At 44.9% G+C, this 25,849-nt stretch overlaps 1 protein-coding gene across 4 annotated transcripts in view; it reads right to left on the bottom strand.

Annotated features, from left to right (window-relative positions):
* Positions 1–19,395, bottom strand: part of nav3 (neuron navigator 3) — a 131,966-nt gene extending 112,571 nt beyond the window's left edge. For all 4 annotated transcript variants that reach the window (XM_063905513.1, XM_063905514.1, XM_063905515.1 and 1 more), the window contains exon 1: positions 19,018–19,395. In XM_063905513.1, coding sequence (XP_063761583.1) covers positions 19,018–19,239 — 222 coding nt within the window. In that variant the 5' untranslated portion in view covers positions 19,240–19,395. The remainder of the gene's footprint in view (positions 1–19,017) is intronic.
* Positions 19,396–25,849: the final 6,454 nt, after the last annotated feature.

The following is a 25,849-nucleotide window of genomic DNA, read 5'->3' as shown; positions in this document are numbered from 1 at the left end:
AGCCATTGACTTCCAGAGGCACAAAATGAGCAGAATATACAGTACCTGCAGGACAGCTGATCGATACCAAAGACTGACTCATTCAGAAGCAAAGGAGAGGTGAAGCCAAGTCTTTAAAAACAAACAGGACTTCTAAATCTCCAGTTTTCTCTTCTAGCTTTGTATTTGTTGATGTGTTTAGATAACAAGCTCTCCTCAGGGTTTGTCTTGAGGATCAACCCGGCAGCTGAAGGGAGAGAGTCTCCTCTGGGGAAGCTCCGACTGAACGGAGCCGGCAGGTAAACACAATTATCCCGCCATGAGAGACGAGCGGCCGTCTGTCATCGTCAGAAGAACTCAGCTCTGAGAACAAGCAGGAGACTTAAACAAATTACACTTTAACATGATTCCCTCTCTGGCTTCATGTCGAACAGAGGCAGAGGCATGTTTGTTCCACATCATTTACGCTGCGAGACGAATCCGCTTCCCTCAGTGTCACCGATAAGCTGCCCTTTATCACAGAATCAAACAGCTCTAATTAGGATATCAGCGAGGGCCCGTTATCTCCTCCCAGCCACAGCTAATTGAATCCAGAGCGGGACCTAGAGATCTAGTGAGTGTGTCAGGGGGTTATTAGGGTCTGTCACCACAGCTACCAACGAGGAGGTCGCGTCTGCAGAGCATCCTTCTCAATATCCGCCTGATAGCGCTTCCTTCCTCCTCTCGGCCGGTGTGTGTCGGACAGGAAATGAGAACAGATGTAAAACACAACGGTTCACTGACTCGAGAGCTCCTTGTTTGTTTGTCAACGGGTATATCTGATGGAAATGAGACTCTTTTAAGTTGGAAAACAACACACATCCGAAGGGTCTCTCTGTCTCTTTGTGAAGCATCATATCCTCATTCTGTTTTGACTATCTCCACTCCACAAGCTCCTGTTTGTTTGTCTTGTTCTCCAGTCCTATTGCAACTCAACACATGTCAGCATTCACCAATCCACACACACTTCAGAAGCAGAGGCTGCCAAACAAGATGCCACCTGCTCATCAGGAGAGATAGACACACACACACACACACACACACAGCCAGATTTTAGTCTGATTTTTTCTAAAAAGTCAGATACTTAAAAAACTTGAAAAATAGTGGGACATTTTTAAAAGTCGAAATTTAGAAAAAAAAAGTCAGATTTAAAAAAAAAAAGTCAATCAATCTGGGATTCAGTGTCTTGCCCTCGACTTGTTGGTTGCAGGGGACCAGAAAGTGAACCGTTGACCATCCGAACGTTCTCTCCTAAGCCACAGCTGGAGGGGGACTGGTCGATGTAAAGGCCTCGGAGCCTCAGTTTGCCAAAGATCTTGAATTGTGAGGAGTTTGCTTTTGGTGTTTAAGTGTATGTTGGTGGCTCTAATTCCTTCTCCAAATATCTTCAAACCTGTCCCTGTATTTCAGAGATAACAGACAGATTGCGGGGATGTGACGGATATGCAACCAGACACCGAGGATCCACACAAGGCAGCTGTTGACTTGTTTTGCAGCAAATTGGTGGCAAACGGCAGAGTTACAGTTTATGTCCGGTAAAGCCAAAGACTAACAAAGAAGAATCTTCTAATCCCCAGGTCCTCTATTGCTTTTCCTTTCTCATGACCTCCAACAGGGTCAACCGCTGCCTCTCTGAGAGCATCTTCCTCTCCCTCTTCCTCCTCCTCTTTCCTCCCGTTTGAATGCTAATTGAACTGTTGCAACACAGGAACACTGCAATCCCTCCTGGGTTTCATCGCAGAAGCTAGAGCCCGCCTGGCTGTGGGAAGAGCATGTAAGCAATGTGCTTACGGGGGCTCAGAGGGCCGTGCAAGATGAGGATGATAAGTTAAAGACTGGTGTGTAGTCTTGGGGATACAAAGAGAGCTACGGTGCATCCAGTGGTTTTGCACAGTCGGTAAATCTGCAGCAGGTGCCGTCAGTGATCTGCATTGAGTCACAGCGTGCACAGCCTGTTTTTTTTTACTGGGATAAACTCACAACAAGAAGTCAGCTTTGCTCAGCAGTGCAGTGGATACAAGCCTGTAAAAACCCACGATAAAAAGCTACAGAGGGAGGTGATGTGAAGCCAGCCGGGCGGAGCTGGAGAGCGTCCAAACAGGTGCTGCTGCAGGCAAAGGGTGTGTGTGTGTGTGTGTGGGGGGGGGGGGGGTGGTGTGTGTGTGTGTGTGTGTACGTGCAGTATGTGTGTGGGTGGTGGGAGATAGAGTTTTATGGTTAGTATATTATCATATGCTCCTGGGAACCGATCCTAAACTGCTGTTTCCTGCTCGGGGGACAGAGTGTGTCCTATCTAAAGGATGCCAAATGTGTGTGTGTAGATATTATGTAATACCTTATCGATAACTTGGAAGAAGTGTGTTACTGCTTCCTGTTTGAAGAGTTTTCTGGGATTTCCCCTCTCCTGTAGTGTTTTCTATTGGTTTTAGTGCATGTCAATGGTCTGCAGAGGCTAAAATTCCTCCTTCAATTCACGCACACTCACACACTTGAGAAACTTCAAAGCTGTGAGGCGGTTTGAGCGTCAGGAGCGGACTGACAGGTTCGCATGGTCGGAGGGCTTTGCTTTCAGGGCGCAGGTGTGATCCTGAGGAACCCAAGTCGAGGGGAATGTCAACACACACACACACACACACCCACCAATCTGGCCTTTGAGGTTTAACAGGGTCTCTTAGCTGAGACTTTGAAGACAACTGACTCAGATTGTCTGACAGGATTCCTCTTGTGTTTTCTAGCCCTTACATAAACACACACACACACAATAAATCTAAGTGACACGTTTGTCTTTGATGAATATCTTATTACCCCTGTTAGAGCGCGCACACACACACACACACACACACACGTCTGATGCTGTCTTTGAACTCCACCTCCTCTCCTCTCTCTCAGAGAGTTTTCTGAGAGAAGCGTCGCTTCAAACACAGACGCCCTGAGTCTGTCAGTGTTCAGACTCCAGAGGAACAATGCGCACACACGCTCTCGCACACACGCTCTCACACACACACACACACACACACACACACACACACACACACACACACACACACACACACACACACACACACACACACACACACACACACACACACACACACACACACACACACACACACACACACACACACACACACACACACACACACACACACACACACACACACACACACACACACTCGCTAAGATTTGGAAGTAAATATCGCACCTTTTACCTCTCTAAATGTATTGCAAAGTCATATTATCAATAATAAATATCACTCAACTTACTAATCATGATACACTTTAATGGATAAATATCCCTGGACGTATAAAAAGTCCCACAGCTCCACCTTTACATGCTGCGAAATGTAAATGATGTTCACATGAACGCACCGCTTATTATAATACAGAGATATAACTTACAGCAGTACGAGAAAGGCCAATCGAATGCCATGCTTCAACTTCTGTATTTTGACTTAATTACGCAGGACTTTTACTTCTACTTGAGTATTTCTACACTGGAAACATCTGAGAACTACTTGGTAACTCTGAAACTCTTTGCCAGTTTACTCTCCTCTTCCTCTGAAGGTTATCTTTCAGACTGATATGACTTTTAAAGACTCCTCTAATTATTTCTCTGAGAGACAGACGTCCGTCTCCTCCTGTACGGGACGAGACTCGACCTCCTAACATCAAAGCCCGGCAGAGCTCAGGATCGCCGGGGCGGATCCACCAGCTCTCACACACTCACAAGACTATTGATGTCATTGATGCTCATTTTACCAACGCATGATGCAGCAGTTTGAGGTTTTGCATCTGGAAGCTGGATATCTGAATTTGCATACATCATTCAAAGTGTTTTACAATATTACGCATGGATCAGGAGTGTGTTCTTGCAGAATCCATTGCGTTTTTCTGCTAGAGTTTGTCATTTATAAGGTTTTTTCAACATAACTGACCTGAAATTTGACCTAAATCCGGCCAAAGATCCAAGTTCAAAGTGGGGTTTGCTCCGTGCAAAATATCTATTCACTTGCAATCAAAGTCCTCTCACAAGTTTAATCAAAACTGACCACTGAAACAATCACAACCGCCTCTAAATAACCCCCGCTGCACCCTCCATAAAAACCCACTGCTCTGCTTCTCCTCACGGCTTAATGAAAAGCCTGCCACCAGTCTGCCACAGCTCCAGCCTCTCAGAGGGAAAACTACTAAAGGCTATCAAAGTGTTTGCTTTGCACAATCATCACTGATGTTTCCTCCTCAAATATTCCAATTAAAATCACACAAATCAATGCCTCTGTCTCTGGCCTGCGGAAAAACCTCCCTGCACATTCTTGGCCGGTCTGCATGCACTGACACAGCGTCTAAATACACGCCGGGTGCTTTATGATAGGGCCGCCGCGTTTAATCTTCCCTGTTCGTGTTTATTAGGCTGCTATGAAACTGTTTCCCAGAGAGTGTTGTGTGAAATGTGCCTCTGGCGGTGGCGACAGTCCTTTGAGGTGCAGCTTTTTACTCACCGAACCTGAGGAAACTTGCACAATAAGGGGAGAAAACGGTGTCAGCAAAACATCGACCCTGCGGAGGAGTCGTTGAAAATGCACCATTGGATTCAGGGGGGTCAAACACTCTTCATGAGGGTTGAAAATCAAACTTACCTGACCTTTTTAGCGATGTATGAGGCAATAAAATATCTAGATTACAGCTGGAAGGCTTCACTGAGACCGTGTGACACCATGTAGTCTATATTGTACACAACCTCCTCGTCTTTCAGCTTTAATCCATGTCTAACCCTCTGAATAACGCCTGGTCTTGAGGCAACTTACGGACCAAACAGTGTCTTGTCACGTGAGCACACTTGTCTCTTTCAGCAGTGTTGTGGACAGAGCTTTCAGATAAACCGTGCTCTGTTTACAAGGCAGCACACTGCGTCTCCCAGCAGCAGACCGACCGATGTAAACAACATCCTATCAGCTGACCAGTTAGTACATAGAGCAGGCCGCCACACTTTTTTACGATCCCTTGAGAAGTGCCAGACACCAGGCTAGTGTCTCAGCTGAAGAAATGTCTCTAGGGCCATGCTGTTTGGGTCTAAACAGGGATTTTCTTCTTGTTATTCATCGTGAAAAGCTAAAGTTTTCATTCAGCAGAGGATTTAGAGGTCAAATGCTCAAGGGCAGTTTCTCAAAGCTTTTCTATTTAAATAATCCATTTCCCCCAAATTTCCACGACTATATGAGGAGACTAGCTGTGGAAAGTGTGCATGCTTGAAACTGAAGGTGGATATGGGACAAAGAAAGATAGAAAGAGGACAGGAGAAGAAGGACATCTGCTCTTTTACAGTCAAATCTCCAAGATAAAAGCATGAGAGGAAGGTGTAGCCCGGACGCCGTCGAGTTCAGGTAGGAAGAACTGCCTAAGGATGGCATGACTTATGGAAGCCTGCAAAGAGCATTGATATAGAGTGAGGCTCGCCACTGAAGGAGACTCACTGAAGAAGCTGTGCAATAGGGGCATATTTCCACACGTCCAAGAGCATCAATAAATGTGCTAAAATATTTAAACAGATCTCCCCTAATTACAGCCGTCTCGACCTGTGGACGCGACGCTGCCACCGAGCCGAGCGCTTCAGGCCCGCATTGAAGCGACCGCAGATGTGACTCTTTCCCGCTCGAAGTGTTTCCTGCCGAGGACAGACAATAAGAAGGCTGCTGTCTCTGCTCTGCTTGGCAGGTTTGAGGACAGCGGTGGAAAATGTACCCATAATTCCCTCCTCCCTCCCCCCACACACCCTCCTTCCTAATACACTTCTGACAAAATGACTCATTTAAGAGTCTCTCTTTCCTCTGACCACCTTGTCTCTCTGAGGCGCTGACAGCTCCAGCTAACATTTGGTGAAGTTAAAAATAACTTAAAGGCTGTAATTATTATACATTAAGAGTGATTTATTCTGATGCACTGACCTCCTGCTGTTACAAAGAGGGATAAATGGAAATATACAGATTGGACGCATAGAGTAACTTTTCAGGAGTCAAAACCCTCATTTATTTACCTATTTTTTAACCTATTGACTTTGAGGATATTCACTTTTATACAAACTACAAAGATATTTTAATAATGCATGTTTGACCCTATTCTGCCCATTTTTAGGCAATTAATATTTAGTGTGGGTGAGAGTTTAGCCTCTGCAGACCATTTACATGCACTAAAACCTATAGAAAACACCACAGGAAAGAAAAAAACCTAGAAAGTATCACAAGGCCTCTTTTAAAAACAACAAAAGCATGGTTTTATGTCAGGAGTACTGCAACACACACACACACACACACACTCTCAATGAGGCTGATCAGTTTTTCCTCCCGTCTCTGACTCATGTTTCCACACTGAACCCTTCCCCTTTCACACAATGAAATATTGAAGAGAGAGCGATGGAGCCAAATATTGAAAATGTCAGCGTCTTGGAAAGCACGGATCACCTTTAATAAACATATCGTAACGTCACTTCTCTCCTCGTACAGCCGGGATATTAATACTTCACACTCTGTCGGACCTTTTGGGCATTCTGTCGCGTGTTGCTCTTTAGATAAGGCCAGCTATCTACCTGTCACCGCCAAGGCTCTGTTCCCCCTGCTAACACTACAGCTGCGAGGTGACATTTGTACAGCGACGCCTCTGTGAAAATGTCAGATATTTAACTGCATAAACACCAAATCGCCCTGGAGTGTTAGCATCAAAAGGGTAACGGTGGTTCAGGTAAAGTTTGTCGGGTTAGGGTTAGGGTTAGGTTAATATAAACGTGTCAATATAAAGCAGCCTGGTCACTATATCATCACCACTTCTACATTTGGTTTTCAACCTCGATTCGCCTGCTGCTACAGAGCTAAAAAGCCCAAAAGATCTCTCAGTATCACAAGGCCAATCCAAGGAGGAGATTAAACAAAACTGTACCACAACACACCTTGGCTTTCAGTCATTGCTTCACACCAATTTGGTTTGGATCAGGTCGAAGCAACTGGCGTCCTGTCCAATGCATCCCTGGATCTGTCCGAATGTTGGGAGAGGACATTACCTTTCAACCCAACGACTCTGTCTCTCTCTCCTGTGTGTAAACACTGTCCTCCTCCTCCTCCTCACTCAACACATCTGGAGAGCAGCGAACATGAGTTCAACATCCTGGAAAACTGCCGAGTCAGCACAAATAGCGGGGCCCCTCAGACCTTTAGTGAGTCTACCTAAGGTCCGCTTGTACACATAGTTAAGGTTTCCCCTCCTGCTGTTTCACATAAACAGCCCCATCAGATCAAGGACATTCCCTGGAGTATTCACACCGCTGAAGGAGGCATCAACTCGGTGTTAATCCATAGGAACGGGAAGAGCCAATGAGAAACGCCCAAATCTAAATCCACTTTCTACACTAAAGATGAATGATGAGGATCAGATTACTGGTTTACACACTGTATACACACACATACCGTACACACTGCTGCCTGCACCAGAGGATCCTTACTCCCTAGAGGCCGTAACTCAAGCCCCCTCCCCAAGACTAATGGCCTGTCAAGCTCACGGAAATGAACATCAGCCAGTGACGACAACGAGGGAAAGGGAGGATATACTTGCCGGTAATCCTGACTCTATTTTGCTGGATAAATTGGCAGGGAATGGGTGTGGTCAAATGTTGGTCAATGATTCCCAAGGGTCCTCGTAAACTCCCAATTAAATGGTCCAACATGTATCTCTGTTGGGTATGACGCACCTGGCCCACAATGCACCCTACTCCTAATCCAGTAGGATCAGCCTGGCATGCTTTTAGCCTTCCTCTTCTGTTCTTTCTTGACTCTGTTCAAATGGTTTGACTTCTACAAAGTTAAATATGGCTCGTTAAATTATGTGTCCTGACACAACTTCCCCTATTTCTCCTTTTATGCTTCCAATTTTTCATTCCCACCCTTCAGATTTTCCTCCCCTCCACATCCACCGCCCCCACGCTCTCGCTATCTTACCTTCAGAGGCTCCGCACACACAAGGCCAAGGAAGAGGGAGCCAGATGCGGGGAGCGATTAAGGTTTAAAACCTGAATGAGGTGCCTGCATCTGCTTCCAATCCAGGGACGAGTTAACTCCTACCATCGACATCTTCTTTCAATAAATACTGAGGAATAAGAGAAACAGCGCTGCCACTCTACCTCCCCTCTCTCGAGCGGCCAACTATTGCTGCTTCCTGGTTTTTCTGAGGGTGAAATGACCTTCTTCCAGATAGGACAGCAGAGTCAGGATTGGTCAAGGGTAACTCCTCTTCTAGTGGACTACATCACCTTCTCCACATGAATCACATCTCTTGACTCTGATGGTTCCTCTTCTCCCTGCTGTGTTTTCAAGCACTCGCCATTTAAAATGTCATTATCTAGAAATGATCCTTCAGTGCAGCCGCTTTACTTTGGTAGAAAACAATGATTATACTTTGTTTATGTTTGTTGTTACATGGATATAAGTACAGGTTATCAGAGGGTTTAGAGGTTCGACTGCAATGTCCCTGGTTCAAATCTAACAGGGGACCTTTATTTATGTCATCCTCTCTGCTGACTGTGATTGGTCAACCTTCAGCCTATCACGTACAATGTGTTGGAATGTAGCTAATAGAAGCGCAAGGGTTCCGTAGCGATGTCATCGTGTTCCGGAACTTTGGAATGTTAGCCTTTGCAGACCACTTACATGCACAGGAAAAGCTATATAAGGGCACACCTGACAAGCAGTATCGGGCCTCTTTAAGAGGGAGAACCTGACCTGTTGAAAGCATCAGTCTTCATTTTGCCTTCTGTTTTAGAAAATGAGCGTATAGCAATACAAACGCTTATTGCATTTCATCGTGGAGGGGGCAGCTGACTTTGACTGGAGGCCAATGGCATGAGGCCCAGTGAGCATGTGAACCCTGACTGCTACAAGGCCCCTCTTGTCCTCTCAGACAACAACAGTAATGAGTCTCTTCAGTCTCAAATGCCCCCCTCTGCCATCATTAAGGGATTATGAGGGAAAATGTTTTCATTTTTACCAGAGTCTTCTGGACCAACCTTAATCTGGGTAATGTATGACCTGCACCCTCAACCCATCGCTGGGACAATGGCCTTCCAGTGCGGATAGGGACAAAGAATCTCTATGTGTGCAATCCACCTCCCCCTTCAGCACATGAGGAGGGCCATCATAAAGAAGGACGTAAAATATAAGATTAGAAATTAAGATTGAGTGCTTAGCAATGCAGAAGAAATGGGTCCTTGTTTGGCAGATAGGGCCCCCAGCGGTTGTAAGATTTAGCAATACAACTACAACGTTTCAACAATCAAGGCTGCCGGGTTGGGAGAGGAAATGAGCAGAGCTCCAAAAAAGCCTCAGAGGATGCATCAACCCAAAAAAAAAAAAAGACCCCGGGTTGTTAAAAGCGAGCATGAGCGTTCACGTGGGAGCCACAAAAACAGCAGCCAGTAAATAAAGCCCAACTCCAATGTGTGTCGGGAGACTTATCCTGTGAGAAAACTCACTCCCGCACAAACAGCAGAGCTCTGTTGGCCAATAGTAGGGAGGAGGAGGAGGAGGAGGAGGAGGAGGAGGAGGAGGAGGAGGAGGGAGAGATTGAGAAGAAGAGGAATTAAACTCCAGAACCCCAATTTGGTAGGAAAAGTCAAGGGCTTGGAGCTCACACATTAATGACAGACTGTATACAGTGGAGTGAGATAATACAGAGGGGAATTCCTTTTAGATGTTCCCTTTGGTTGAAAAGACGCCAACCTGTTTTCCTTTTGATTTTCTTCTTCAAATTTCGAGCATTTTTGACTATTTCTTCAAAATTGTCACTTTTTTCAAATTTTCTTCTAAAATATTTTCTTTAAAAAAAAAATCAGATTTTTTTCAAAACAAATTTCTAAATGTCGACTTTTAAAAACAGGAAGTATATAATATAGTATAGTATATAAGGACAGCAGAGGTGCAGTAGGCTACTGTGGGAAATACATACATACACATACACTGTTCAAAGCTATAACCATGAGTAGACATACCGCAAAATAAATGCGTGAGTAGTTATGAACCAGCTCAGTTGTCAATTTACTTCAACACTTGTAATTTAGCACCAAATCAAGACCTTTTTCTTAGTCTAACCAAGCAGTGTTGGTGCCTTAAGCTAGACAATTAGCTTCTTTTGAAGACATAAGTGTATTTAAAGCAAGGCAAGACAAGAGCTATAGAATTAGGAATGTAAAATATCATAGCAACAGTTTGAGGATATGTTGATTAGGGCTTTCTTTCCAAAAGCATGGACTAGGTGTAACGGGACTATCCAATGCACTACTGAGGGGCGGGAATGAGGAGCAGAAGTTGTTCCAATTGGTCTGAAATGTGGTGTTGGTGGAAGTCAAAACAGCAATCAACAAACTGTAGCGTTGAGCAGAACGTGAATCCCTTCCCCTCCAGTTTACATCAAATACTAGCATTTGTTGACTTTATTTAGCATAGTCTGGGTGTTGTTTAGTAAGTAAAGTGTGTCCATCTCAACTAATGCCCGAGCAGCCTGGAAGCTGGGTTGGGTTATTTTTCTCACAGCTTTTTAACTGCATTATTGTGTGCTTTAAAAACCACCTTTCACGAGCAGAACCAAACCATTTGTTTTGGTCTGCTCCAGATTACTGCGCTCACAACGACCCAAATGAACCGCAAACAGACTAAATGGCTCGTGAAAGGGTCCTAAGACAAAGTGAATCCACAATTGGGGATTTCAATCCATCAAACCAAACAAGCATGCGTGTTTCGTAATTTCAAGGCAATCTGAATAAAACTCCCACACAGTGAAATCCCACGGTTCTGCAGCTGATACGCAAACACACGAGATAGATTTTCATTTGGCATGTTATTGGTCCTTACACAAGATGCAGAAACCAAGGAAAACCAACACGTTTTGGGGTTGAAAAATACTCAGAACGTAGCTGCTGGTTGCGGTGTAATGATGAGTCTAAATGTGCTCGCTCTGTAAAAGCCCGTGCCAAGGGTGGGTACAGCGAGGAACCAGCAGAACCATCTGAGGGCGGTGAGTGTTTTCTATTTGTCTATGAAAAACACCAGCCCTTACAGTCCCAGCAGCACGAAACCCTCAGCCCTTAATGCAAACCATAGTTGGATGATTGATGCCGTTTCACATTCAAACTGGTGCAAACATTCACACCTGGGACGACCACTGAAGCCACAGGAGCTTTAGAGAGGACCTGCAGTTATTCCTCAGGTTTCTCCCACATGGCCTTGGTTTCAAACTAGCCAATAAATGACTTTGTGCCAGCTGATTATATCCCAAAAAGTTAAGAAAATAACAACTCTCTTCTATTTTTCAGACAGGGTATGTGGCTCATGATCAAAAATAAAGACATGTTTTTTTTTCTACCATGAGAGATTGGAAATATGTAGTTAAAGAGAGATAAAACATGCCAGATGTCTAAATCTGTGTTTCTGTCCGAGCCTTTTTCATAACTTAGACTTCAGTTGTTGCTTTTTTAGATGTGAATAATTAATGTTATTACGAAATACATGCATTGCAAGTAATGCTTCAGGGTTTTTGAAGGAATTGGTCATGTTATACGGTATAAGACCTTCATATCGAGGTAAAACATGCACTATTAAAGTCAAAATACTGCCAAATATGTCTCATGTTAAGAGGCTTTTCAAGCGTTCCATTTATTTATTCAAACACAGAATTGTCTCAGCATTGTTTGAAGTTATATCCCGATAACTGTGTAAATTAAATGACCTTTTAGATGTTTTTGACCTGTAAATGACTTGTGTTTTAGCTCTTCTTCTCTCTGTGCATGCCCTGTCCTATGCTTGCTTCCTAAGGACTTTTAAATCAGGGCAGAAAAAGGGCTCTGCTCTCATTGAGAAATGGAAATTCTTGAGCTTTTAGGTCCACCACTTTCCTGTAAATCTAACTGTATATATGTGTACACTAACAGTAAGTTCCCGTTACATCCCTTCTCGTTTAATGTGCCTCGGATGTGCCAAGAAACACAGTAATCATGTTGATGTTAGCTATCTGCTGCGGCTGCTGCGTGAGCCATGAGTCAACACCACAGACACCGCCGGCCTGACTCATAACAGCAGCATGGTCCTCAGTGCATGTATTAAAAACAGCACTTCCACACGGCACAGGGGCTTGTTAGCATGATAGATGGGATGTGTTAGGATGTTGCCTAATAGCCGTGTTAGCTCGGACACTTTTTACACGTGTTTGTTTTTGATTTCCCAGATGTTTTCCTGCAGCGGCATGGATCACCGTTGCAGGGGAAGGCAGTGAAAAATGATATAGAGGAGCAGGTTATAGTTTACCAGCTCACAGAGTCCTATTGTGATAAGTACACCCACGTTTTACGATAGAAATGTATAGTACGGGTCCCCAGCACGTGGAAAATGCCTGATGCTAACCTGTGTATGATGGGCAATTTGCACATTAGCAGTAAATAGCATATGCAGACAATAGCTTAAAAATGGCTTGTTCAATTTGTACAATTTTGGAGTTGTTTTTGAGAATGTTGAATCAAATATGGCAGTTTTGAGTCCCCTAAAACTTTAAAATTGACCCAAAATTCATCCAAATCAGCCCAAATATGGCCACCTTTTAGTTAAAACTGCCATGTTGATCCAGAAATGTCAACCAAATCCTCAATTTCCCCCAAAATAACCCCAAAATGTTCCAAATCAGCCAAGCCATTCTTTATCTATTGTCTGCATATGCTAATTAATGCTAATTGTGCAAATTGCCCAACATATGCAGGTTAGCATCCGGGGGTTTCTATGTGCTGGGGACCCCTACTATACCTTTCTATCATAAAACTTTGTGGTACTCAACATTTCAGGGTTCAGAGTGCTGTTAAATAGACCATAAGGGAGAAGAGATCAGAAGAAGAAGAGGAGAGGAAGAGGAAGAGGAAAGGAAAGGTTATCTGTGACAACTGGAGAGACAGAATTGGGCCAGGTGTGTGTTAACTCTCTCCTGCTGCTTTTCTCATTATAAATACCACAGAGAAAGAGAGAGAGCAAGAAGAGAGGGGGAAAAGATGATCAGGGGGGTGGTGGAAAAAAAGAGAATATGACAAAGGAAGAAGGAGGGGTAAAGGTCAGGGGAAAATGACAGTTAGTGAGGAGTGGAATAAGAGAGCGGCTCCAGTGAAGAAAGGAGAGACAGGAAAATGAGGCCAGGGAAGGACTCAGACAGGAATGCCGGGAATGGGAATGAGCAGAAAGACAGTGACGGGAGAGTGGAGGAAAAAAAGACGTGCAGGAAAGTTGTGAAAAGAAAGGAGGATAAAGGAGAGAGAAGGGAAACACAAGCAAACCGAGAGGCTGCTGACGGACGGATGAAGAGAGACAAATGAGGCAATGTGAAGATGTGTCTTTCTTTCTACTGACCCATAAATAACCTTATAGGAGCATCAGGTGGGTGACTTGTCTCTAATGAAGACAATCCAGACACTTTTCCTGTTCAGAATGATTGATAAAGGACAAACTTCAACATAACTCTACACAGAAACACACTTTTAGACGCTGCAATGATTTGAACATGGCTTGGTTGACATACTTTGTGGAGCAGTGTTTATACGACGTTGGAACGTTGAAAAGCTGCAGGTTTTCAGACCCTATTCATCTGTAGTGAGTAACAATTCGTTAGCATAAGCAACAGATCACGTTGAATATGTAAAATGTGTGTCTCTGTCTTTTATGCTCCTTTGGCGTACAGTATGGCAATAAACGACAAACAAAAGACCCTTCCCTCTTGGATCATTTAGCTACCTTTGAACTAGCAGAAGGCCTGGAGCAAGAGAGTGTGTGTGTGTGTGTGTGTGTGTGTGTGTGTGTGAGTGTGTGTGTGTGAGTGTGTGTGTGTGTGTGTGTGTGTGTGTGTGAAGTGCAAACGCCAGCCTTTGCATGAGAGTATGCTAACTTTCTTCCACACACATTTTCCCTGAATCCAATCACGAGGCCTCACAAAAACCGAGTCAGGAACATCAGAGAGAGTGCTGACAATAACAGGGCGGGAGGCTGTGTTCCCTTTAATCTCACTTATGTTGCGTTATGGGCCAGAAAGAGGGAAACCCAGCTGCAAGGTCTCTGGAACAATGACTCTGTACCCATCAAGAGTTACTAGAAGAGTTTCACTGCATGTACTTGAACTTGTTTTGCACCGGGTCTTATTTTTCTTTGTGATTCAGAGTGAACACGGTGACTGTACTTCCACAGGAGGGAGGGTATTTTTAACCCGTGTGGCTGAACAGTAAACACCAGCAGTGTTCTCTGTCCAACATTTAAACAGCATGGCCAGGCAGCGGACCTCCAGCAGAACCACAGCTGAGACGGAAAGCAGAGCGAGGCTGAGAGACGGAGAGCATCGGAAAGCATAATATTATTTAAAATATATCTCACCCTTGGGGTCGATAAGGAATCTCAAAAACGTGAGGGGATGTTGCACAAGTGAACAGACTGGGCTCTGGTTTCAGACAGAGGGTGAAAAGAGGGGCTGCAGCACAGGCAGTATGAGAAACATAAAGAGCTTTCTGAACATTAAAGGAGACATGTCCCAGGAGAGACACTACAGAAGTACTTAGAATACTAATGTGATCATAACAAAGATCAGGTCCTCACTTCGCCGCTTCTTTTCCAGATATGGAGTCCGGCACACTGCGAGTCAGACCACCCATGAAAAGGACAAGTTCAGACACCCTCACATCCCATCCCACCCCCACCTCCTCCTCCTCCTCCCTCTGCTGGAACAAGTTGGCCATCTCTTTCCTTTCTGTTGTTTCAACAATGTCAAAGCCACTCAGGGGGGTGGGGGGTGGAGCTGAGAGAGAGAGGGAGAGAGCCAGAACAACAGAGAGAGCTCACTCTGAACATTCGGCTAAAAAGTGAAGGGGTTGTGTGATTTGATTGCTTGGTAATCAATCAAATCGATCAGAAAAAGGCAGGAGAATAAAAGGAGAGGTTAAGGGAGGACAGGCAGAGACAGGCCCACCCAGAGGAAGAGAAAGAGGAAGCAGATGTGTGTTTATATTCGACTCACTCACTCCAACTCACGGGCCCCCAACACAAGTCCCTGAGGCACTCCACCTTTACTTTCCTACTCTGAACCCACCCATATTAAGGGACTACCGTTCACTTTTTCGTGTATCCAGAATTGCATAATCCCATTACATGTGATCCCCAGGTCCAGAGGAAGAGAATCAACAGGATGTTTTTTGTCCTCTCACGGAGGGAGTGTGTCCGCTCTCCCGGTAAACACTGTACTTATTTTTTAGAGTGGCAGCATTCCCCCGATAACAGTTCAGTAACATCAGAGGAGGGGAGAGACAGCAGAGTTTACAATAAACTGCCTTTCTGAGATAAAAACATACACAGAGGGCATGTCAGGGTACATTCCTTAAAATGAGTCCTGTATGGCAAATATCCAGCTTATGTATTCACCCTGCACCCAAATAAGCTATACAGTCGTACAGCCACTTTATTTTTAACACAATGCTTGCATGACTCGAGCTTCCCAAACATTCAGCTCTCTCTCCGAGTGTGTGATAAAAACAGGGGCTGTGGTGACTTTAAATGCTAAGCTAATTGCCGTTTAGAAGCCGAGCTGACCAAGTCTTGCTCATACTTGAGGGCTTGATTCAGTAATTGGATGTATTCTCAGGGTCAGGATAAGAGAAGCAAGCTCGTCACTGGGACGTCTTTAAATACATTGAATTTAAAGCAAAAGCATTCACACTCAAATCCAAACACAGCATTTACCAAACTTTAAATTCATCCCAAATGATCGGATGCAATGTTCAACCCGACTTTAAACAAACTGTAAATCATGCATTCAATAAATCACTGAGCTGGGTGATCTGGACAGCTGCCAGCATACTTGATGCAAAAGATCACTTCCTTATCTGCGGTGGCGGAGCTGACACTTCACTAGCGCCCGGTCGACTCGGATAAGCTCTTCATTCCTGCCCGTCATCCCGCAGAGCCAGAGGCAGCGACTGAATGGTGGTGTCAGCGGAGAGAGGACAACAGGAAGTCCAAACCTCTCGCCTTGTCCTCGTCTCCATCACACAGAGAGACTCCCCGACAGCCGGGAATCAGAGACAGATAAGGACGGGAGGAACGCAGGTGTTGCACAACTCCAGGCTAATGTGTTAGCTGTGCAACATAAGCACCGGTCATGTATGTTTAGCAGCATCTCAGTCCAAACCATGTGATGCTTAACACAAATAAGTAAACAAAGGGACAGCTAGAATCTCCCAGCACTTAGAGATCATTCATTCACATGTCTGTCATTATGGATCAAAGCTCTGCACATGTTACTTTGCATAATGCACATGCATGTATGATTCATAGTGCGACACATTTCCATATGATGCAAACAATTAGCTTCTACAACAATCCCATCTGCAGATATGTTGTCCCTTGACAGCTGTGGAGAATGTTTAGTTAAAATCTGTCATGCAAGTGGTTAGATTTGAACAGTAAAATGAAGGGACTGCAGTTAGAAGTCTCTGCTAAATGATTTTTTCCATGCTTCCTTTTTGGATAATCAAGCTGAGATCTTAAAAGGAGAAATAAAAAATGGTTTGGCAAACACCACGCAGGTCAGGATGGGTTGAACCTCCGTCAAACAGGCCAGCACAAGTCTGCACTATTGTATATACGGGGGGTTTACACACACACACACACACACACACACACACACACACACACACACACACACACACACACACACACACACACACACACACACACACACACACACACACACACACACACACACACACACACACACACACACACACACACACACACACACACACACACACACACACACACACACACACACACGATGAAAGGACTCCAAACTAAGCAAGTGTTGTTGGTAAATGTGAAAGCGTTTACCTTTCCTCTTTTATTTCCTCAGAGTGAAGCTCTTTAAGGACTACATAACACAATCAGACACACTGATTACCCCCTCCATACCACCCATTCCACACACACACATACACACACACACACACACACACACACACACACACACCGACAGGCCGGGGCAGGCTACAGTGCTGCCTGCTTATGAGCTTCACAGGGACAATGACATTTCAGAGAACCGCTTTACCGACAGGAAGAACAAATCTCACAAAGCTCCAACAACAACAAGGGAAAGGGTCGGAGTGTGTGTGTGTGTGTGTGTGTGTGTGTGTGTGTGTGTGTGTGTGTGTGTGTGTGTGTGTGTGTGTGTGTGTGTGTGTGTGTGTGTGTGTTGAACATATAGTCTTTCAAGATTTGTGAGCATTTACCAAAAAACAAACTCGTTTTTTTAAAGGCCAAATATACAGCAAAGTTCAGATAGATTATTTATTTATTTGTTTAAATAAAGTTGAATTTATTCTTGTATTAATATCACTACAGAAGCATATTGTTTTATATTTTATCTGTAATTTTGGCCGTCTTCACACTAAAGTGGTCTTCAGCTCCTCTACAGTGGACATACAGTACTGTGAAATTAAAAATGAATCAGAATCAAACAAGGAATTTGATTTGGTGTCTGGTGGTGCAAACATAAACAATACAAAGGTAATAGATGGGAAATCACCAAAACATGGAAATTGGACAAAACTTTTTATCCCTCCACGAGGATATTTGAACCCCGAAGTCATTCAGTAACATTTTAAATTATACAACAAGAAAAGAGCAGGAGACTGTCGATGAACTCAGATAAAACAAACCCTCTACGATCAAAAAACCCTGTGTTAACAAGCTGAAGTGTGTGTTCAGCTGCAGGTTAATGATGAATCCCTGCACCCTCAAAACCCCCCCACTCCCTCCCCTTCCTCAGAGTCACCCTGCAGGCGATTTGGATCGACCCGTGCTTTGATGTCTCCTCTCCACGTTTCCTCCGAGGAGAATCATTGTTCAGAATCCAAAGAATCAGGGTCTATTTTCTGTCTTGTCGTGGTAGAGAGGAGGGGGGATGAGGGGGGAGGAACAGAGGTGGGGGGGGAGTACGAGGCAACATGCCAAACCGGAAAGTTTCAGTTTCTGCTCTGACAGTTTGTGATGTGGGACGGGCCTGAAAAATATTTGGCGGGGAGTTTTGAAAAAACCCCTTCCTCTTTCAGGACGTCCCGCCCTCTCCGCTGCAGCCGGGGGAGAGAGAGCCAGACGCTGCTGCAGAGAAAGGGACAGGACTTGGCACGGCGCTCGCTCGCTCGCTCGGTGTGGTGAACCGCTTAACAATCCCTGCGTCTGTCTCACAGAGCGCCCGTCGCTGGGGGTAATGAGAAAAAAGCTCGGGGAGGGAGGTGGGGGCAATCAATCTGAAATATTAACCAGCCTGGGAGACACAGTGGGGGGGGGGGAAGAGACCCCATAATATCTGGGGGAACACCCATTACTCTTGCATTAGTTTCCCAGGTAGGGATCTTAAAAAGGTCTTGAGTCAAAACACACAAGCTACCTCTGTAGTCTGACACACACACACAGACACACACACAGACACACACACACACACACACACACACACTGCAGATCAGATAATAATATGCAGACTGAACAAGCAGCAGGATGAGGTAATGCTCTGATCGTGATGCAGCTGTTTGCATTTCACATATTGATTAATCAGCACGATACACTGTATTTTATTCCTGTACATTATTAACTTTTGGGGCTGATCTGACATGCATATAGTTTACTTCTTACACGTGTACTTGCACATCATCGTGCTGCACCATTTTGTTTCTTTTTGAACTATTTTTATTGTTTAATATCTTTGTGTTGCATTGCTGAAGAAGTCTGGGACTTAAGATCTACATTTAAGCTGTGCATATGACAATACAGCCTTTGCATCTATCCAGTTCCCCCTGACGACCAGAAACCAGCGACACCATCCCAAACCAGCTCCAACCAGGACGCAGAGACAGACCCCGACCCACTGACACCTGTGGACTGTCAAACCCAGTCCAGCTCCACTCACCTTACAGATTTTGCTCTCCTCCGCCTGAGCTCTGGACTTCCCTTCAGGTGTCCTCTCCGGCTGGTATTGGGATTTGATTGACAGCTGGCAGGAGAGCCCGCCCTCCCCCGCCCGGAGCTCATGCTGCCGGGCGGCGGTGGGGATGGGGAGCGCCGTGTGCACCGGCTTGCTGCCCGCCGAGGACGGCTGCCTGAGCTTGGAGGCGACGCCAACCACCGGCATGCTACTTCCCAGACTCCAAAATCACAGCAGTGGAGGGGGGAGGGTCCGGAAAAAGTACGGTGAGGAAGGGGAGACCTGCTGTGACCTCTGCACAGGAGAGAGTAAATAGAGAAATAACAACAGTCCCTCAGACCGAGAGGAACGCGGCTGCTCTCATTGTGTTGCCTTCAGCGACTCACAGAAAGTGAGACAGCTTCTCCTTCCTCACATTTGCTCCCTCCTCCTTCTCCTCCCACAAGCAACAGTATTCCCTCCCCTTCCCTTCCCCTCTCCCTCTCTGTCAGAAGTGCAGCACAAAGTCAGCCAAACCAGTTCAAGGAGGGGAGAGTGAACTCCTCTGGAAGGTCTATCTGAGAGCTGGCTGAGAGCGGCCCGAAGCACAACGTGAAAACAGCCTCCTGTCCCCCTGTGTGTCCCCCCCTCAGGGTAGGGTAAGACGCTCTCTCTGCGTCCACATCTGGAGCTGCCCTTCCCTCTGAAGAGAGGGGAAAAAGTCCTCAGAGTTAGACAGAAAAAAGGAAATCTAAACAAAGCCTATTTGATGGTTGAAATAGAAATTGAGGATTCCAGTTTGAACATCTGCTGCCGTTTGTTTCCCTTTTTACTCTGAATGAGTTACAAGTTTGTTTGTTGTTTATTCTGCTTTATTCTCAAAGCCATATTCACTTTTTCCCTTTATGAATGGAGACAGAGCCTCATCACATGCACAAGTATCAATCAGTACCAGTTCAGCAGGTGCCAGACGTCTCAAAGAGAACATATTCTGCTCATTTGCAGGATCATTTCAGTATGTAGAGTCTCTACTTTAAAGAGTCCTCTCCTGCTGATGTTCAGGTGTATATCAGTATGTAGAGTCTCTACTTTAAAGAGTCCTCTCCTGCTGATGTTCAGGTGTATATCAGTATGTAGTGTCTCTACTTTAAAGAGTCCTCTCCTGCTGATGTTCAGGTGTATATCAGTATGTAGTCTCTACTTTAAAGAGTCCTCTCCTGCTGATGTTCAGGTGTATATCAGTATGTAGTGTCTCTACTTTAAAGAGTCCTCTCCTGCTGATGTTCAGGTGTATATCAGTATGTAGAGTCTCTACTTTAAAGAGTCCTCTCCTGCTGATGTTCAGGTGTATATCAGTATGTAGTCTCTACTTTAAAGAGTCCTCTCCTGCTGATGTTCAGGTGTATATCAGTATGTAGTGTCTCTACTTTAAAGAGTCCTCTCCTGCTGATGTTCAGGTGTATATCAGTATCTAGTGTCTCTACTTTAAAGAGTCCTCTCCAGCTGATGTTCAGGTGTATATCAGTATGTAGTGTCTCTACTTTAAAGAGTCCTCTCCTGCTGATGTTCAGGTGTATATCAGTATCTAGTGTCTCTACTTTAAAGAGTCCTCTCCTGCTGATGTTCAGGTGTATATCAGTATGTAGAGTCTCTACTTTAAAGAGTCCTCTCCTGCTGATGTTCAGGTGTATATCAGTATGTAGTTTCTCTTTATGTGTCTCATACTGCCTGCCTCTCTTTTCACCCTCTGTCTGAAACCAGAGCGCAGTCTGCTCTGATTGGATGGCTGGCCTGGCTCTGTTGTGATTAGCCAAACCCCCCCCCCCCCTTTAGCGTATCACGTACAATGTGTTGGAGCGATTGCAAATACAAGTGCAAGTGTTCCATAGTGATGTCATTGTGTTCCGGAGCTTTGGGATTTTAGCTTTTAGTTATGCTTTTATTTTGAAAGTCTCCTGTGTTAACACCATTCTTCTCATGGTTTGAGTTCCAGTGATATTACAGGCGGGTTAAAGCAGGACAGCCCCAGCTCTCTGTGAGACGAATTCATCAAAGCCTCCACCACATGATGAGCAGCCATGTTTTCCATCAGACGTGTTGTTGGTGAGACACGGATCAAACACGCTGCATTTGGATTGCATTAACCGGACACAATATGACATGTAGTAACTCCCCCTCACCCTCCCTCTCCCTCTCCCCTTGCTCTGTGTGAGACATAAAAGAGAGTGAAAGTTTTATATGGAAAGGCTCCATCTGGTTCAGTTTAGAGGCGAATCAGAGGGGTACGCTGCCGTGTCACAGCTAACCGGAACCTTCTAACACGCTAACGTCTCGTAAAAAGAGCAGAATCACAACACCTCCCTACAGGGGGCGAGAAGTACTCAGATCTTGTACTTGAGTAAAAGTAGAAGTACTCAGGTCTTGTACTTGAGTAAAGTAGAAGTACTCAGATCCTGTACTTGAGTAAAAGTAGAAGTACTCAGATCCTGTACTTGAGTAAAAGTAGAAGTACTCAGGTCTTGTACTTGAGTAAAGTAGAAGTACTCAGATCTTGTACTTGACTAAAAGTAGAAGTACTCAGGTCTTGTACTTGAGTAAAGTAGAAGTACTCAGATCCTGTACTTGAGTAAAAGTAGAAGTACTCAGGTCTTGTACTTGAGTAAAGTAGAAGTACTCAGGTCTTGTACTTGAGTAAAAGTAGAAGTACTCAGATCTTGTACTTGAGTAAAAGTAGAAGTACTCAGGTCTTGTACTTGAGTAAAAGTAGAAGTACTCAGATCTTGTACTTGAGTAAAAGTAGAAGTACTCAGATCTTGTTCTTGAGTAAAGTAGAAGTACTCAGATCTTGTACTTGAGTAAAGTAGAAGTACTCAGATCCTGTACTTGAGTAAAGTAGAAGTACTCAGATCTTGTACTTGAGTAAAGTAGAAGTACTCAGATCTTGTACTTGAGTAAAGTAGAAGTACTCAGGTCTTGTACTTGAGTAAAGTAGAAGTACCAGAGTGTAGGAATACTCTGTCACAGTAAAAGTATTCTAAATGTTCCTCCAGTGAAAGTAGAAAGTACTCTCCTCTAAATGTACTTAAAGTAGCGACAGTAAAAGTAGTCATTGTCTGATTGGTCCATTTCAGAATAATATCTCTGATATGTTTTATAATGATTGATCATTAAAGTGTTCTCAGAGCTGGTAAAGGTGCAGCTAGTTTGAATGGCTTTGTATACTGCAGGGTAGCTGCTGGATTTACTGCAGGTGAACTAAAGTCTGATTTAAGGGAGATTATATTTACCATCAGTAATCCAGATCTGCCTAGCAACTAAAGGTGTTAAATGAATTGTTACTTTACCCACCGCTGCTTCCTCTTCTTCCCACTTTCACACTGCCTGCCTTTGACAGTGTTAATAAGGACACTGCCCCCCCCCCCACCGTCCCAGAATAGCAGCGGCAACATGTTTCTAATCATGACGGGCCTGAAACAACAGGATACCACGTGAATGGATGGCGAGTCCAACCTTGCTGCCTGGCAAGCTGCGCCAACTGGAGCGTAGTTAGCGGGCGTCCAACTTCCCCCCTGAAACGGTCGGGAAACCCGTCTCTGATCAGGTCCCATCCCGGGGGTGATGGGACAAGAGGACCTTAGAGAGATCTGAAGGAAAGGCTCTCACTTACCCCTGCTTTTTATTGCTTTGTGGAGATCACCTTACGCTGAAGAATAACTTTCCAGTGAGAAACTTCTGCAGGGAAAGAGGCCACGGCTGAAGTGGTGAAAGCTTCATCAAGCGAGCCATAGTTGAGGCTGAAAGTTCCTCATTTAACGGCTTCAAAGTCAACGTCAGCTTCTATCCTCACACACGGGGTTGGGTCGTTCAGCAGCCCTGATGTTTAGCCACGACTTCACTCAGAATAGTGAAACCTCAACTGTGTCACGACAGAGCGAGGCGAGGTGAAGACTGGAGTGGATTTCACTCAGGGTTTGTTTGATCTTTGAGTAATATTTGAAGGAAATGTGGCAGCAGAGCAATCAGTGGAGCTGACGTCGACACCACCTCGGTCCAACCGTTCCAAGATTAGGACAACTTTGGACAACAACACAGCAAAGCAAATCCTACAGATGTTAATGCAACAGATATTTGCAGAAACAGAACCAGAATCTGTGCATCTGAAGGCTAAGACAGCATCCCAATAGCTGAAGCTGAATGCATTTGTCTTATTTTGGCAAAGCCCTGAAAGAGAGCGAACCCAAACACAGCTCCGGCAAACCGTCCTTATTTTAGGTTTCCAGCTCAACCACCACTAAATATCTGGTGGAGACGGAGAGCATTCCAGCTGAGAGGGAGGCTGAAGGTAGAGAAGCTGGTGCCTGGAGCCAGTGAGGGAGGGATGACACGATGGCCCCATTCCAAACCGACCCTTACACCTTCCTAGTCCGTCACACTCACAGCTCCTTCTGTAAGGTGGTGGTAGCAAAATGATAAATGAGTCCTTCAGAAATCCTCTTGTGCAAGGCATCAGTGGTAATAGTTTTATTTAGCATGTTAACTTCATTGTATGCTATGCAACCAAATCAATATACAGCTGCATCAAAGCTCCAAACGAACAGCTGTAGTAACTTTCTGGAACAAAAATCAGCAAAAATTGGAATATATCTCCAAAAATATTTCATGCCGTTGCTTTTTTTTCTTCCTAAATCTGTTGTTTATGAGCTGGTTGGAGCTGTCGCCGTAAATATACAGAACCATGCAATCAAATGTCTCCTATATCCTAGATTAGACACCTCCTCAGCCTGTATATAATCCTTCAAACAAAGTACTGGGAGAAACAGAAACAGGGTTGGTCAGGTAGAGCAGCTGGTTAATCCAGACCGATACACACTTCCTGTTGGAGGGTTAATAGTTTTCCACTTCCCGCTAGTTTGTTCGGAACAACAGTTAATGCTGGTGAGCAAAGGTGGTACGGGTTGGTTTGGAATTGGTCCAATAGTTGAGTTTAATGCCACATGTGCCGTTCAGTCTGTAGGAACAACAGACGCTGCTCTGACAAATATCATGTGTTTATTATCTGTTCCAGGCAGAGGGTGGACTGGATGGTGTGTGTGTGTGTGTGTGTGTGTGTGTGTGTGTGTGTGTGTGTGTGTGTGTGTGTGTGTGTGTGTGGTACGCATGCCTGGAGGTTGGAAGGTGTTTGACCCCCTCTTATCTGCAGCACCCCGGCGTGTTTGTTTTCACAGCCGCGGCAGCAACCACAGTGCTGATGTCATGTGACCCTGGGCGGTATCTTCCACACACACACACACACACACACACACACACACACACACACACACACACACACACACACACACACACACACACACACACACACACACACACACACACACACACACACACACACACACACACACACACACACACACACACACACACACACACACACACACACACACACACACACACACACACACACACACACACACACACACACACACACACACACACACACACACACATCCCCCGCGAGAGGCTAGGTAGATAGTCACGCACCTGGAGCTGTCAGCACTCTGAATGCTATCAGTCAGCCGCACATCAGACAACATGGGGAAAGAAAACAAACACACACACACACACACACACACACACACGCACACACACACACGCCTGTGCAGTTAACATACATCAAGCGTGACCTGGGAGGACATTAACATACGATCCCTTTCATCCCGGGCGCTCTCAGAGAGATTCCTGATCCTCACTCAACCTCTGGCTCCTCCGCGCTAAACCTCCCACGCCAAAAACATGCTAAACACAAGTGCATCATGGGAAAAACATGGGAATCTTTGCTCATATTAGATGTTTATTGTCTCGCACTTTGATTCCATCTACCTGTGTGCTTCGTATGTTGTAAATTCAAAGTTAATGTATAGATTTAAGGAAATAAATGTCCCTTTTTCCCCATTTTTGCTAATATTCTATCTTTAAAAAAGCACTAATTAGGGCATTTATCTCACTTATTGTTTTGCAGATTCACTATTTCTCTTTGAGTTACTAATTCATTTACATATGCATTTGCTAAATCCTCTATTCACACATTTACAAAGTTAATTTTGCACTTTTTATGATCATTTTTACATCATTCCTGTTCTGTGACACCGGGATACATGACTCAAAGGGGGGAAGAGGGAGTTGAAGGTGGTGGTTGTACTGTATATCACGTTCATGCTCTTGTCCTGTCAAATCCAAACACCCAGCTACATCACAAAGCATCCCTCCCTACAGGCAGAGTGTTCCTCAGTAATAAAAACACAGCACATTAACACTCGACAACACACAAACTCCAAAGACTTTCATTCTTCGCCTCTCCGTCACTGAAAATCCAACCCCGTTTATAACCCTGGCATTCCTTTCCTTCGTGATTCACTCCCGTCATCCCCACATCCACCAGTTGGATATCAAAGCTGGAGTTGATAAAGTGGGGGTCTTCCTCTCGTAAACAGGCAGGAGAGAGGATGAAGAGGTGTCTCTGCCTCCTGAGAGCTTAAAGACTAGGTTTTCCTTTTGTTTGATGGACTACTTTTTTAAAGTGTTATGCATTAACTGCTGGCTATCCAATGTGGGCTAACGATACAATACACTTCACAGGATGCACACCCAAAAGGGCCAAAAAAAACAACTTGATCCTGCAGATACACATCTCTAGAACCTGCACCTCCCTCTGACTGCTCTACCTGCCATCCAACCTCTACAGCTAATTCAGAAAGCTGGTCTTCTCCCACACCGCACCTCTCTCCGCTCCCTTCACTGGCTGCTACTGGTCTACCGAGCTGTAGGGAGATCTGGTCCATCC

Source organism: Eleginops maclovinus, chromosome 17 (assembly GCF_036324505.1).
Source record: "Eleginops maclovinus isolate JMC-PN-2008 ecotype Puerto Natales chromosome 17, JC_Emac_rtc_rv5, whole genome shotgun sequence".
Taxonomy (NCBI): Eukaryota; Metazoa; Chordata; class Actinopteri; order Perciformes; family Eleginopidae; genus Eleginops; species Eleginops maclovinus.
This window is presented reverse-complemented; position numbering and strand designations above follow the sequence as displayed.